Source organism: Ursus arctos, unplaced genomic scaffold (genome assembly GCF_023065955.2).
Source record: "Ursus arctos isolate Adak ecotype North America unplaced genomic scaffold, UrsArc2.0 scaffold_27, whole genome shotgun sequence".
Classification (NCBI taxonomy): domain Eukaryota; kingdom Metazoa; phylum Chordata; class Mammalia; order Carnivora; family Ursidae; genus Ursus; species Ursus arctos.
The window spans coordinates 35,823,732-35,839,186 of record NW_026622952.1 but is presented as its reverse complement, the minus strand read 5'-3'; the positions used below and the strand labels follow the sequence as shown (position 1 = coordinate 35,839,186).

The 15,455-nt window shown below is 39.9% G+C and overlaps 1 protein-coding gene across 7 annotated transcripts in view; it reads right to left on the bottom strand.

The window, feature by feature from the left end:
• Positions 1-15,236, bottom strand: part of PRIMPOL (primase and DNA directed polymerase) — a 48,381-nt gene extending 33,145 nt beyond the window's left edge. For 6 of the 7 annotated variants that reach the window (XR_008956018.1, XR_003318731.4, XM_057303543.1 and 3 more), the window contains exons 1-7: positions 15,026-15,230; positions 14,112-14,188; positions 13,667-13,735; positions 11,767-11,896; positions 9,603-9,842; positions 2,806-2,903; positions 1,794-1,923 (exon numbers count right to left, since the gene is read on the bottom strand). Coding sequence is in view for 5 of the 7 variants with exons in the window: in XM_057303543.1 (XP_057159526.1) it covers positions 1,794-1,923; positions 2,806-2,903; positions 9,603-9,782 (408 nt within the window). In the remaining 2 variants the exon portion in view is untranslated. Of the gene's footprint in view, positions 1-1,793; positions 1,924-2,805; positions 2,904-9,602; positions 9,843-11,766; positions 11,897-13,666; positions 13,736-14,111; positions 14,189-15,025 lie in introns of all 7 variants that reach the window. The other variant, XM_026508584.4, reaches the window with a different exon arrangement.
• Positions 15,237-15,455: the final 219 nt, after the last annotated feature.

Sequence of the window (15,455 nt, the reverse complement as noted above, 5' to 3'; positions counted from 1 at the left end):
TGTGTACATACACAATAAAATTATTCAGCCATGAAAAAGAATAACATTTTGCCATTTGCCAGCACTGGTATTATGCTAAGTGAAATAAGTCAGACAGGGAAAGTGAAATAACACATGGTTTAACTTACCTGTGTAATCTACAAACCAAACCAAACCAACACGGACTAAAAACTACAGAGAACAAGCTGTGGATGCCAGAGCGGAGGAAGGAGGAGTACGGGCGAAGTTCGTGACGCAGATTAAGAGACACAAACTTGCGGTTATAAAATACGTAAGTTACAGGGATGTATGCAGGACAATATAGGGAATATAGTCATTAATATTATAATAAGCTTATATGGTGACAAATGGAATGTATATAAATGTTGATCACTACATTATACCCCTGAAACTAATAAAATATTAGACGTCAACTATACTTCATAATAAATAAATAAATCTAAGCAAAGAAGGGGAGAAGCCAAGAGAAAGCTAACATTCCATGATTTTTTAAAAAGTATTTGCATACATTTTTCAAAAAAATTTTTAAAAAACAGTGATTCAACATAATCATCAGATACTCTTTATCAAAAACATTTTAAGATATATTTTTAAAGTTATAAAATGGGTCATCCATAGTTAACGTCTAAAAGAAAAAAATTAAGGGGCGCCCTGGTGGCTCAGTCAGTTGTGTGTCTGAATCCTGATTTCGGCTCGGGTCATGATCTCAGGGATTTTCTCTCTCTCCTTCTCCCTCTGTCCCTTCCCCCTGCTCACACATGCATGCACTCTCTCTCTCTCTAAAAAAATTAAAAATTTTTTAAAAAATTTAAAAAAAATTAAGGGGTGCCTGGATGGCTCAGTCAGTTAGGCATCCAACTTTTGATTTCAGCCCAGGTCACGATCTCTGGGTCAGGGGATTGAGGCCCACATCTGGCTCTGCACACAGCATGGAGTCTGCTTGGGATTCTCTCTCTCCCTCTGCCCCTCTCCTGGCTGACTCATTCTCTCTCTCTCTCAAAATAAAAAATAAAATAAAAACTTAAAAAAAATTTTAAAAAGGAAAAAAGAAAACAAATTAATCAACAAATGTTAATACCTACTTTGAGCCCAAATAGCAGCCAACAGAAGTTTAATAAAACTTAATATAATAAAATCTTAAAAAATTTTATAAACAAACATTAATAGACTTTTGTTGAACAAGCCCATATTATTCCTTTTGTTAGTAACTTCCTGGTTGCACTGCTAAAGCAAAAACATATACTAGAGTTACAGTCTTTTCTCTTTGTTAAAAACAATAACTGTATTTCTCAATCATGTTTTACCAATACTACAGGACCTGGAATAGGAATTAAGTTTTTCTTAACCTTAGCCTCCTCATTTACGATGTTGTAAGACAGAATAATTGCCAAAATCCATTCCAGCACAAAAACTAGGGTACAATTTTTCATCAAAATCTTCTTGAAATTCATCTCAGTAACCTATTTTTATAGTAAAAATTACTTTAACTTTTACCAGAATCAGCTACTTGCAATAGTTAATATATAATTTTAAAAAATAAAGTTTCCAAACTGCCACCTTTCTCAAGCTCGTTTTTTATAGCAGATGTACCAATATTACAATATATATGGAACTGAACCTCTGACCATTTTAGAAGTTTACTCAGGGAAGTCATATTAAGAAACAAAAAGTCAAAAGGAAGAGAAGGAAGAGGAGGTGAAACACAGAACCCAAATATTACATAGGGTGGATTCACTTAATGAATGAATAAGTGAATGAAGAGATATAGAGATATATCTGAGTTTGTAATTTACCTCAATGAGTAACGCAACCATCTTTTTCCCATCAGCTTCCTGATTGGCAAGTTTGTTAAATTCCAAATCAAAATAAAGCTTGCACACAGCATTTTCAGGAATGACTTCATAGCAGTGTAAGAGATTTTTTCTGAATTGAATAATTCAAGATTGTTAGGTTTACATCTTATACCTTTTAAATCATGGTAGCTGATCTCACAGCTCAAGATAGTGCATTAACCGTGATTTAATGACATATAACTATGGCACAATAAACACATGTCAAAGTGAACCACCCCTCCCCATGGGTTTACAGATTGTATTATTAAGAGCTTCCATCAAAGAAGATGTAACAATCATATTCTGTAACATTATACAGTCAATCTCATGCTGTTATTTATTCACAGATAATTTTGACATTGTATGACCCTTCTTTATTTTTGGTGTCATGATAGAACGAATCTTGTCTGAGAAAAGAACTGTCTTTCTCAAACTGGAATCCCAGGGTCACATGTATTCTTGGGATTTGATAAGTTTTTTACGAGAATTTTTAAGTTTTGTATTTTCATTAGGAAACAGTATTCTAAAAATTGGCTAAAAACATATTCTGAATCACCTGACTTCAAAGAGCTTTCAATGCTCACATGTGGATCAAGAGATTAGACTTTAACATGGGTTAATAAAAACAGATACTGCTCAGTAAGTAAATGATGACTTGTGCAATGTGAATTCCAGATGGCATCCTATAGAAGTAAAAGGTTTATAATTTGAACAAGAAGTGACAGGGGAATTGTGTCATCACATGCAAGGGGACTCAAAACACACACACAGCTGCACACAACTTTTCTCCCAGCACCTGGTAAGATCATTCAGTGTTGCCATGACAGCGAAGCTCTAGAATTCAATTCTACTGGTAAAGGAGTAACCAATGTGGGATTGAGATCTACAACAGTTAATTCAGCCAAAATTAACCTAACGAACTTTACTAGAGGAAGGAAATGTAATTTTAATGTGTTGTCCTTTATAGACTTACCGGGATTTATAATAAAACCAAAGTTCAGCATAGGTTGTCACTAGGTAAATACGTTGTCCATCGCCCACTTTGTATTCCAAAGCAAATACATGAACTTCCTTTATAAAATCAAAAATAATATTTAAAAAATTAATAAAGCACAAATCCAAAATCAACTGTAGCCATTCAATGTTCATGAAGAATTTTATCAAATTTTGGAAAACCGGAATTTGAACATCTTTATTACTAAAAAAAATAATTATTGCATCTATGCCAATCAAAATCTAATTATATTTATTTTTATTCACGCAAGTAATACACATTCAAGGCAGAAACAATCCAAATATCCACATCAAAAAGAGACAAAAAAGGAGAAAAATCACTTTTCAATCACTCCAGCTTGACTTATTATAGCTTCACTTTCCAGTTTATGAAATTAAACTTGTTTCTTTTAAAGATTTATTTATTCATTTTCGAGAGCGAGAGAGCACACAAGCTCATTAGTGGGAGGGGCAGAGGGAGAGACAATCTCAGACTGCACTAAGTACGTTGCCTGACATGGGGCTCGATCTCACAACACTAAGACCATGGCCTGAGCCAAGAGTCTGACGCTCAGCTGACTGTGCCACCCATTTAAACTTTCTTTTTTTTAAACAACCTAAATGTTACTATAAATGACTTAGGCTAAAATTAATAAATTCTCTAGTATATATAAAAACATGTGGGAAACAAATTTTTTAAATGGCATATTTGCAAGTTAATATTAAAAGCTTAAGTTTTAAAATGTTTACTTTTAACAAGTAACTGTAAATAGTCTTTTCTATGAGAAACACTTTTTTTAAGGTTAATGGCTGTGGCACTTGATATAACCATTTCTATCTGTTGCCACAAAGAGTTTCTTCTAATAAAGGGATACACAAGTACTTTTCTTTCTACTTAGTTAATGGTAGCTGTTGAGCCTATAAAGGAAATAAACTTCCATTTTCAGAAGTGAGATTTCAATGAGGGACTAAATTACTGACATTACAAAAACTTCCTGAGATAAATTTTATAGATTGGTGATTAAGTTTAGCAATCATATTCTTATTTTTTTTTAATTCAAGATCAAATGAACCTGTCAAGATTTTAATTTCCAATACTTGAATTGGGTTTACAAAAAATGAGCACAAAAGGCTATTGTATTTCCTAAACTATTTTTTCTTTTTTTTAACATTTATTTATTTGAGAGAGAGAGCGCGCGCATGTGTGCATGAGCAGGGGAAGGGGCAGAGGGAGAAGCAGACTCTGCTGAGCAGGGAGCCTGCCATGGGGCTCGATCCCAAGACCCTGGGATCATGACCTGAGCTGAAAGCAAATGCTTACCCAGCAGAACCACCCAGGCGCCCCTACTTCCTAAACTGTTCTGATGAGATCTGAGTTAGCTTCTCTTTACAAGGGAACAAAGGGTCTTCATCCCAAAAAACTTTAAGCACGCTGAGTTTTTATATAGTACCAATGATCAGAATCACAATCTATGCTAGACTTCACCTATGCACCTTTTCAGACTTTATATTCCCCACAGTGCCAAACCAACGATGTGCAATACATATCTGTTTATTTCTGAGCCTCACACCATTTGCAAGGCTAGCAGGCAGCAATCACTTCTTAATCCCACTTACCTAATATGTTGGGAATTATTATTATAAATCCACTCTACTACTCCAAAGCACAAAAGCAGAGCACAGGAAGTTAAATACATGTTTGCTTTGGTGGTATGATTTATAAGCCAGGGCTTATAACTCTAAACCATACTATTTGAGACATTTTGTTTTCCTATTGCTTCAATTCAATTTTCCTTCCTCCTCATTTCATCCTTAAAAGCTTCATACTCCACTCACTTATTTCCCCATATTTCTGTGGGTATCGTTTTAGTTCTCCACTTATATCTAGTCATTCTATTATTTTTCAGTCCATGGATATGGCCATTCTTCCTCTAAGCATAGCTTCTTTTATTTTTTTATTTTATTTTTTAAGTTTTTTTAAAAAATTTATTTATTTGACAGAGAGTGCACAAGCAGGGGGAGCAGCAGGCAGAAGGAGAGGCAGGCTCCCAGAGAGCAGGGAGCCTGATGCGGGGCCCGATCCCAGGACCCCCTGGATCAGGACCCGAGCCGAAGGCAGACTCTTAACCAACTGCGCCACCCAGGCGCCCCAGCATAGCTTCCTTTAAATGTCATTATGTGAGAGCAGGACAAAAAGGCTGAGTAGGAGGATGCTGAGCTCACCTCCCACGGACACACTGAGGTAACCACCACGAGTAAGGAAACTTGCTCTGAAAACAGTCAAAGACCAGCAGAGCAGATCTGCCACAGCTAAAGACGTAAAAACAAGGCCAAATCAAGAAGCGGAGGAGAGGCTAAAACAAAAATAGGAACCAAACCCTGGTACGGAGAACCACAAGCAAGACACAGGCACAAAAGTCCTCCCTGAGGAGAAAAAGGATCAAGCCCCACATCAGGCAACCCCAGGCCTGGGGACCTGCAGCAGGAGAACTGAGAACAAGTACCCACTCCCTGTTATGTCTGGTTTTGAAAGTCACCAGGACCTAACTCTCAGACACACTCCACAGTTAAAGGGCCAGCACACTATATTACTTGGTCCAAGACCCAGCACACAGAAGCAGCAGTCTGAAAAGCAACTGGGTTATATACATGAAGATTTATTGACTAATTTTAGGACCAGTGCCAGAGCAACAAAGATAGGTAGGAGCTTCCTCTGGAGACACGAGTGCTAGCGGGTGCCAGTTTTATTGCCCTCCTTTGGCCTAGCAGGCCCGACACTTATGGGAGCCAGTCCTGACTTTCTGTCTACCTACCTAGTACTGCCTGCCTCTTCTCTGTGTTCCACGGTGGACTGGCCCCATCTAACCTGCCTGCCCCAACAGGCACTCATCGAAGTGGCTCCTGCCCCACCATACCTGGCAGACAGCCTTGGTTGGGACCAGCATCCCCAAAAAGCAAAAGCAACACCAGCCTGGCTACACCCAGCAGACAGCTCCGGCTGGTACTGGCACCCCTCGAGAGCAAGTCCTGCTCCAGGCAGGTGAGGAGCCAGCTCAACCCCCCAGGATGGTCGCAGCAGTTGCATCAGGATCTACCCCGCCAAGCAGCGCACCCGCAGCAGCTGCAGCCAGCGCTCTCAGGCAACAGCCCCGGGGCCAGCCCTTCCTACCAGCGTGCCTGCAGTAGCTGCAGCCAGTCATTAGAGTCCGCTGATCTGGGGGCCAGGATGGCCCAGCAGTGTGCCCAGAGGGGCCACAGCTGGAGCCAGTGCTGACAAGAAGGCTGAGGACAAAACCCAGTAACCAGGGCACAAGCAGCAGTCGCAGCCTGGTCACAACAGGAGGTCACATGCAGTCACAGAGGGACACCCCCACAGTGACCGTTTCTTGTGACCAGTGGGGGTTGTGCTTCTGGGCCCCACAGGACACCTGTGGCATATAGCTACTACTCTGAAGACTGGGAGAGAGAGCTGACCTACCTAATACATAAAAACAAACACAGAAAGTCAAACAAAATAAGGAGACAGAGGACTATGTTTCTATAAGGCCACCAGCACTACCCTCAAACCAAACCGGACAAAGACACTACAAAAAAAGGAAATCGCAGACCATTATCCCTGATGAGCACAGATGCAAAAAGCTTCAACAAAATATTAGCAAACCTAACACAATACAGTAAGAGGATCATACACCATGAACTGGGGTTTATTCCAGGGTTGCAAGGATGGTTCAAAATCCACAAATCAATCAAGATATACAGCACTTTAACAAAATGGAAGGATAAAGATCAGATGATCATCTCAACAGATGCAGAAAAAGCATCTGACCAAATTTAACATCATGATAAAACTATCAACAAAGTGAATATAGAAGGAATACACCTCAACTTAATAAAGACCATATATGACAAATCCATAGCCAACACCATACCCAATAATGAAGAGCTGAAAGCTTTTCCTGTAAGATAAGGAAAAGATAAAGATGCCTATTCTTCCCATTTTTTACTCACTGCAGTACTAGAAGTCCTAACAGCAATCAGACAAGAAAAAGAAGGGGGGAAAAAAGGTATCCAAATTGGTAAGGAAAAAGTAAAACTGTCACTATATGCAGATGACATGATACTACGTATAGAAACCCTATAGACTCCACCAAGAAACAATTAGAATAAATGAATTCAGTAGAGTCACAGGATACAAAATTAACACACAGAAATTGAGTGCACTTCTATACACTAATAGTGAGCTATCAGAAAGAAATTAAGAAAACAATTCCATTGACAGCTGCATCAGAAAAAATAAAATAGCTAGGAATTAATTTAATCAAGGAGGTGAAAGACCTATACTCTGAAAACTATGAGACACTGATAAAAGAAACTGAAGACAACACAAATGGAAAGATATACAATGCTGATGGATCTAAAGAAGTAATATTGCTATAAGGTCCATACTATCCAAAGCAATATATAGATTCAATGCAATCCCTACCAAATTACCAATAATATCCTCCACAAAACTAGAACAGATAATCCTAAAGTTTGTATGGAGCCACAGAAGACCACAAACGGCCAAAGCAATCTTCAGCTAGAAGAACAAAGCTGGAAGTATTACAACCCCAGATTTCAAAATATATTACAATGTTACAATAATCAAAACCGCATGACACTGGCACAAAAGTACACACACAAATCAGTGGAACAGGATAGACAGCCCAGAAATAAATCCACAATTATATGGTCAATTAATCTATAACAAAGGAGGCAAGAATATGCAATGGGGGGAAAAGACAGTGGTTTCGATAAATGGTGCTGGGAAAATTGGACAGCTACATGCAAAAAAATGAAAGTGAGACACTTTTTTATACCATACACAAAATTAAACTCAAAATAGATTAAAGACCTAAATGTAAGACCTGAAACCATAAAACCCCTTAAAGAAAATATAGGCAGTAAACTCTTGTACATCAGCCTTAGCAATATTTTTCTGGATCTGTCTCCCCAGGCAAGGGAAACAAAAGCAAAAATAAACAATTGGGACTAGACCACATTAAAAAGCTTTTGCAAAGCAAAGGACACCACCAACAAAATGCAAAAGCAATCTACTGAATGAAAGAAGATATTTACAAACGATATATATAAGGGCTTAATATCCAAAATATATGAAGAACTCCTACAACTCAACACAAAAAAAAATCTGATTTTTAAAATGTGCAGAGGACCTGAATAGGTATTTTTCCAAAGAAGACATACAGATGGCCAAGAGACACATGAAGAAATGCTCAACATCACTAATCATCAGGGAAATGCAAATCAAATCAAATCAAATCAATTGAGATATTACCTCACACCAGTCAGAATGGCTAGTATCAAAAAGACAAGAAATAGGGGCACCTCGGAGGCCCAGTTGGTTAAGTGTCCAAATCTTGATTTCAGCTCAGGTCATGATCTCAGGATCCTGGGACGGAGCCCTGTGTCAGGCTCAGCGCTCAGTGGGTAGTCTGCTTGAGTACTCTCTCTCCTTCTCCCTCTGCCCCTCCCCACTCTCTAAAATAAATAAATAAATCTCTTAAAAAAAGACGAGAAATAATGCTGATAAGGATCTGGAGAAAAGGAAACACTTACGAACCACTGGTGGGAATGTAAGTTGGTGTAGCCACTATGGAAACAAGAATGGAGGTTCTTCAAAAAATTAAAAACAGAAATACCATACAATCCAGTAATTCCAGTAACTCAGTATTTACCTGAAGAAAATGAAACCACTAATTCAAAAGAATATATGTACCTATATCTATTTATAATAGCCAAGATATGGAAGACACCTAAGTGTCCATTGATAAATGAGGATAAAGAAGATGCAGTATATGTACACAAAAGAATAGTACTCAGCCATAGAAAAAACAATGAAGTCTTGCTGTTCACAACGTGGATGGACCTAGAGGATATTATGCTCAGTGAAATAAGTTAGAGAAAAACAAAGATCATATGATTTCATTCATATGTGGAATCTAAAAACAAAACAAACCTGAAATAGACTCACAAATACAGAGAACAAACTGGTGGTTGCCGGAGCGAAGGGGGACGGAGAGAGAGGAGAAATAGGTGAAGGGATTAAGAAGTACCATCTCCCAGCTATAAAACAGATAAGTCATGGTGATGAAAAGTACAGCATAGGGAATACGATCAATAATAGTACAGTAACTTTGGTGATAGATGGTGACTAGACTTATCACAATGAGCATTTTGTAATGCATATAATTGTCAAATCGCTACATTGTACTTCTGAAATTAATACACTGTGTCAACTATATTTCAAGTAAAACTTTTTAAAATGTCATTACAAATTTTTTAAACTAATTGTCACTACATAGGTCATTCTTTTTCATTATTAATATTAAGCAAATGGCCAAAAATTCATAGGGATTATTTTCCGCAAATAGTGCGGAATTTAGGGACACCTGGGTGGCTCAGTGGGTTAAGCGCCTGCCTTCGGCTCAGGTCATGATCCCAGGACCCTGGGATCAAGTCCTGCATCGGGCTCCTTGCTTAGTCAGGAGTCTGCTTCTCCCTCTGCCTGCTCTGCCTGCCGCTCCCCCTGCTGCACTCTCTCTTTCTCTGACAAATAAATAAATCTTTAAAATAAAAAATAGTGTGATACTTAGATCACAATTAAATTCTTTTGATAGATCATGTGGACTGAAATGAAGACAAACAACAGACTTTTTTTTTTTTAATCTTAAGTTATAGTAACTTCAAAAAAAAAAAGGTAGGAGATGAGAAAATTACCTCTTTACAGCTTTTAACAAAATTAAAAGCGTGAGTTTGCCGATGGAATAGTTTCCAAATGGAGGGTGGTTCTTCTGACTTGGACAATCTTGGTCTGTATACTGGAGACAAGGGATTCCTCTCATAACGAGATGCCCGTTCTTCAATTTGCTTCAGTTTTGCTTCCCATTTTCTCTCCATTGGTTTAGAAGTTACGGGGGAACTAAATCCTATCCCATGTAAGATTTCTGTCAGTTAGTACTAAAACAAACAAACAAGGACATCAATTTCTTTGTTTAGAATATAAATATGGCAGTTAAGGAAATAACCATTATAACCACTTTATTGCATATAAGCATGATCTATCTTGCCCAAGCGCTATTTCCTAGTGCAGAGTTCATTTCTAGACACCACTGTGCAGTTCTCTTTGCTTCTGTTTCTATCCATTGCTCTTCTTTTCTCCCAACACAACTGTTAGTTGGGAGAAAAATTTAGTGCATAAATGGGAATTGCATCATTGGTTAGTTTTTTGTTTTTTTTTTTTTGTTTTTTTTTTTTTAAAGATTTTATTTATTTATTCGACAGAGATAGACACAGCCAGCGAGAGAGGGAACACAAGCAGGGGGAGTGGGAGAGGAAGAAGCAGGCTCATAGCGGAGGAGCCTGATGTGGGGCTCGATCCCATAACGCCGGGATCACGCCCTGAGCCGAAAGCAGACGCTTAACCGCTGTGCCACCCAGGCGCCCCTGGTTAGTTTTGGTTTAGAATGTCTATGTCAAGCATAAGCATGTTTAAAGACAGGAATAAACACATTTTATTTTTTTTTAATTTTTTTAAGTTTTATTTATCTATTTATTTATTTTAATAATATACATATATATATTTTTAAAGATTTTATCTATTTGACAGAGACAACCAGCGAGAGAGGGAACATAAGCAGGGGGAGTGGGAGAGGAAGAAGCAGGCTCCTAGCGGAGGAGCCTGACGTGGGGCTCGATCCCAGAACGCCGGGATCACGCCCTGAGCCAAAGGTAGACGCTTAACGACTGTGCCACCCAGGCGCCCCTTAATTATATTTTTTTTATTATATTATGTTAGTCACCATACAGTACATCCCTAGTTTTTGATGTAAAGTTCCATGATCCATTGTTTGCGTATAACACCCAGTGCACCATGCAATACGTGCCCTCCCTAATACCCATCACCGGGCTAGCCCATCCCCGCCCCCCTCTGAATTCCTCAGTTTGTTTCCCAGAGTCCATAGTTTCTCGTGGTTCATACCCCCTTCTGTTTATCCCCCCCCTTCTTCTCCCCTTTCTTCTCCTAGGAATAAACACATTTTAACCTACGTCTGTTAATTTAATGACTGTATTTTTGTCATTAGTCAATGTGAAATGGCAGTCTTTTAATCCTTGTTTATTAATGACATGTGTTTTTTGTTTGCACACAATGTTTCCATGTTAGCCATGCCAAGGTATGGGGGCCAGGAAATACTTTTATGATTTGGGATTATGGTTTACTTAAAAGATAAAAGAAAAAGGATAGGCTTTTAGAAGGGAAGAAAAGCTTGCATCGTAGGTAAGTAATGGCCACAAAATCTCTGCCATTCCTCCTATCAAGAGATGCTCTCGGAGCCCATTCACTGACTCTACGCTTGGTCACGCGACTTCTTTTGGTCAATGTCACATTAACAAATGTGAAGCAAAACCGAGGTGTAATCAATGAGTAATGCTTCTGCGCTGGATTTGGCTATGCTGGAGTCCTGCCCTGAGACAGTCGTGTTAGAACTCTAGTCTCACAGAGGATAAAAGGACATCTGGAGAAGAACCGAGCTACCCCAGCTGACAGCAAACACCAGCTATCGGATATATTGAGTTAAGACATTTTGGATCATCCAGACATCTGAATTCAACGCCTAAGTAAGCTTGGGTGAATTCAGGGGGGATCTGCCAAAGACCTGTCCAGTCGACCCATAGAACTGTAAGAAAAATAAAGTTTTTTTAAGCCAAGAAGTTTTGGTCTGCTTTTTCACATAGAAATTGATAACTGATGTAGTCTCCTTCATTAGTATCATCTTCATTAATAATATCATAATTTATCTATGTAGAAAACACATGTATTAGTTTTTTTTAAAGTGAAATAACAACATACACTAAGGCGTTCGAGGGAAAAATTCCTACTTACCTCTGACAATGCCCTTCCAGTACTTGTGCTTATCAAGTCGATAAATATTCTCTTGAATTTCTGCAGAAAACTTTGCAACACAAACTCACTGGCAAATGATATATTCCCGGGAAGGAAAAACAGGTTTATCCTAAAAGATCGAGATGACAGAATATCATGACACTGTTAGATTTCACGTTGGACTTTAAACATATCAGACCCAAGAAAGATTATTCTCTCAGAGTTACACCTGATCCACGTGAAAATTTTAAATTATAAACCAAGAAACAAACATAAATCTAAAGGTATCAACATAAATTTCATAACAGTTATACCTAGGAACAGAATACAATTTCACCAATTGAAGAGCTGGGATAATTTTTAATAAAATGGCTTTTTTCAATACAAAGTGACATAGGACTCCAGATTGCTAGATTCTAAGTATCCAGTTTATTTTAATCTGCTTCACATACAGACAAAAATCCTCTACATTTAGACAACCTAAGTGAGAAACTGACTTTCTTCTTTGAAATGTATTAACTTTTAATAAAGCCCACGGATGACTTAATGAAGAAAATAAACACAGAATGCAATTAGACAGGATTGGTAGCTCTAGGACCTAACCAGTAACTGACAGAATAACCATGTGGATGTTCACACTTAGTGACACGGACACCGGGAAAACTTTTGATTTTGTAAAAATATTGGTCTGACCATGGGGAATACGTCATACATGAAAGTCATGGAGACACAATGGAAAACCAGTCTGATGCTTCCTGGACTGAAGAAACCACAATGCCAACAGAGGAAAAAGAGGAAATCAATATATGTTATGCTCTCACGTTGTCTGCATAGTTCAAAAATTGTAACAGCTGGGTGAGGGTCAGAAGACAACTGGGGGCTGGACTATTTGGAGCAGGAGGGTGGAATGACAAAAGCAAAGGAAATGGAGATGAGGAAGCATCTGGCATTCTGGCTTTGGACTATCATATTACTCATCCCTACTCTCTGGGATAAGAAATAGGTCACCATTTTAGAAATGTTTTTAATTCCTGGTGGGGAAGGACCGCTGTCTTTCTTTTATATAACTGTACATCAAAAACCCCTTTTCACACAGGGGCTGTAGCTATTTTTAGTAAGTTTCCAAGTTCCAAAGAAAAATATTTGTTGTACTTTAAAATAGTAGGTTTAAGAGCTCTATTATTTATTTCTTCACATTGCACCACACTGTTAATTTCTTTTTTTTTTTTTAATTAAGCTCTAGGCCTGATGTGGGGTTTGAACTCACGACCTCACAGTCAAGAATCACATGCTCTACCCACTGAGCCAGCCAGGTGCCCCCCCACCCCGCCCACAATGTTATTTCTTAACATTGCATTTAACCATGGTCAATACCAATTTTACAACTAAAGGGGGTCAGGCTAGAAAAAAGGCTGGCTTAGTCCTTTTAGAGGAACTATAGTGGGAGAAGAGGCAGAAGGAAGGAGCTAGAGAGATGACACGGAAAGCCAACCTCAGTAGCCCTGGTTTCCCTAGGTTTATGCCTCGACTTGCCCAGCTCGGACACTTGATGGCCTGAGTCCCAGGAGCAGCTGGGATAGACAGCACATGCCTCATGAATCCTGGTCTCTACGGAAGGCTTCTTTCCTCTTTCGTCTATCACAAGTCAACTCCTGTTCCCTCCGCCCTGAGAAGAGATTCATCAGTATTTTGTGTTTTCTGGCATATATGTTCCAGTTCTAGCATTTAGTCATGTTCTGGTAGTTGGCATTATTTTCTTAACATAATCCCCTTTATGGCCTCTTGGAATACATTTAGACTATTTCTCTCACTGCTAGAATATTCATAATAAAGCATGTGATTAGAATTCATTTATAGTAATATTGCTATATAAGAGTACATTCCAGATGAGTCCATTCACCTTTTCCACTTCGGTCATTTTGCCTCTCAATGCTTGAACAGAAGTAACTCATAATTTCCCCAAAATCTCCTGTAAGGGATAAGAAAACATACAGTGATCTATTGTTCTTTTCCAGTTCCCCCTTTCTACCATCCCCACTGGATCCCCCAATCCAAATAGCCTAACTCTGCCAGACTAACCACCCTTAAAACCAGATTTGTAACTCCTCATAGCAACACTCATTAATGATTCAGAACATCACTCAATTCTCACTTTGGTTTACCTCAAGAAGTCCAAACTCCCTCGAGAATCTGGACCAGATTCTAAACCACTTTACAGTCTCCAGAATCTAAACCACTTCATCATTTTATTTCTTATTGTTCAGCCATCTCACCAAATGTATGATAAGGCCCACATGCTGTCCCTGAGCCACTACAATCACCCCAGGCATATATATTTCTCTCACCTGGAATGCCTAGCTTGCTTTTCCCAAATTCTTCCTCCTCGAGGCCCAGATCAACGTCTGCCACCTCTGGGACAATTCTGTAAAAAAAAATTACTGGATTCAGTCAGGACATCGCCTCTAGCCAACCCTTTTACTACAGTGAAGTTTCACGAGACTAATTAGTATAATTTACAGGAAAACAGAAAACCGCTGCTGCTGCTTTAACTGAATTATCATTTTGCTAAGAGAGTTTAGCACAGGAAGGGGTGTGGGCATCACGATGGGGTGACAGGACTTGTGCAACTATACTAGCGCCTTCCTTATGACGAAGGACATGCTGAACCACTGCCAGGGTTTGTTCAGTTTTACCGCAGCAGAAAGAGGCCTGCCAAACACTGGTCCCCTCTCAATTTGGGAGAGAGAAAGAAAGGCCCAGGTGTTCTTGGGATGCAAATCTGGCTCTGGTAATTCTCTTAGCAAGAGCAAACGACTTAACTTTCTTAAACCCGTGTAGGGATTGGGACTCCTACCTCCAGGAGTTGTTGAAAGGATAAAATAAGAAAATGTACTGCGAAAAAGGTACTGAGCACTCAACAAAGGGCTGCTACATATATATATATATATATATAACGACGTCTATTTATGGACAAACTACAGCCCCTGATTTATACCGGACTAGGGAGAAATGCCGGGGGCAGGCTAGTTCTTAACGTGGGGTCCCTGACTTGGAAGAATGTCCTTGAAGTTTGATGCAGAATTTCCTGCTCGACTGTGTTGATATTTTCCTCTGCGAAAAGGACTCATCAGGGTCTGAACCTAGTTCGTGAACCAAAACAGGCGCGGAAGCAGTGGTGCAGGGAAGGAAGATTTAGGGGCAGGGACCTGGGGGTGAGCTAAGGAAAGGCCTCGGGCACCAGAGGGGAAGTACGGATTACCAGCGCGGGTCGCAACCTGCTCCCCTTCCTCCGGGAGGTCTGAGTGGGCGTCAGGCCCGCCTTTGACTCCCTCCTCTCTGCTCCTTGGGCCTCGCGAGGCGTTCAGGTGTCCCTCCTTTTACTTTCAGAAGCCCGGGCCAGGAGCGGAAACACAGCAGTCCTCAGCAGCAGGCGGGACCAGTCTTCAAACCAAGCACGGGGGCGAGGCCAGAGCGCGGGAAGGGCGTGCCGACAGGAAGGGGCGCTCAGGCCTATGAGGGAGCGGCATGGGGAGGCGGGGGCGGGGAGAGGAATGAGCCGGACCTATGAGGGAGCGGCATGGGGCGGCGGGGGCGGGGAGAGGAATGAGCCGGACCTATGAGGGAGCGGCATGGAGTGGCGGGGACGACAGAGCACGGGCTGGAGGGAAGTGTCAGAGCAGAAGGGAGAG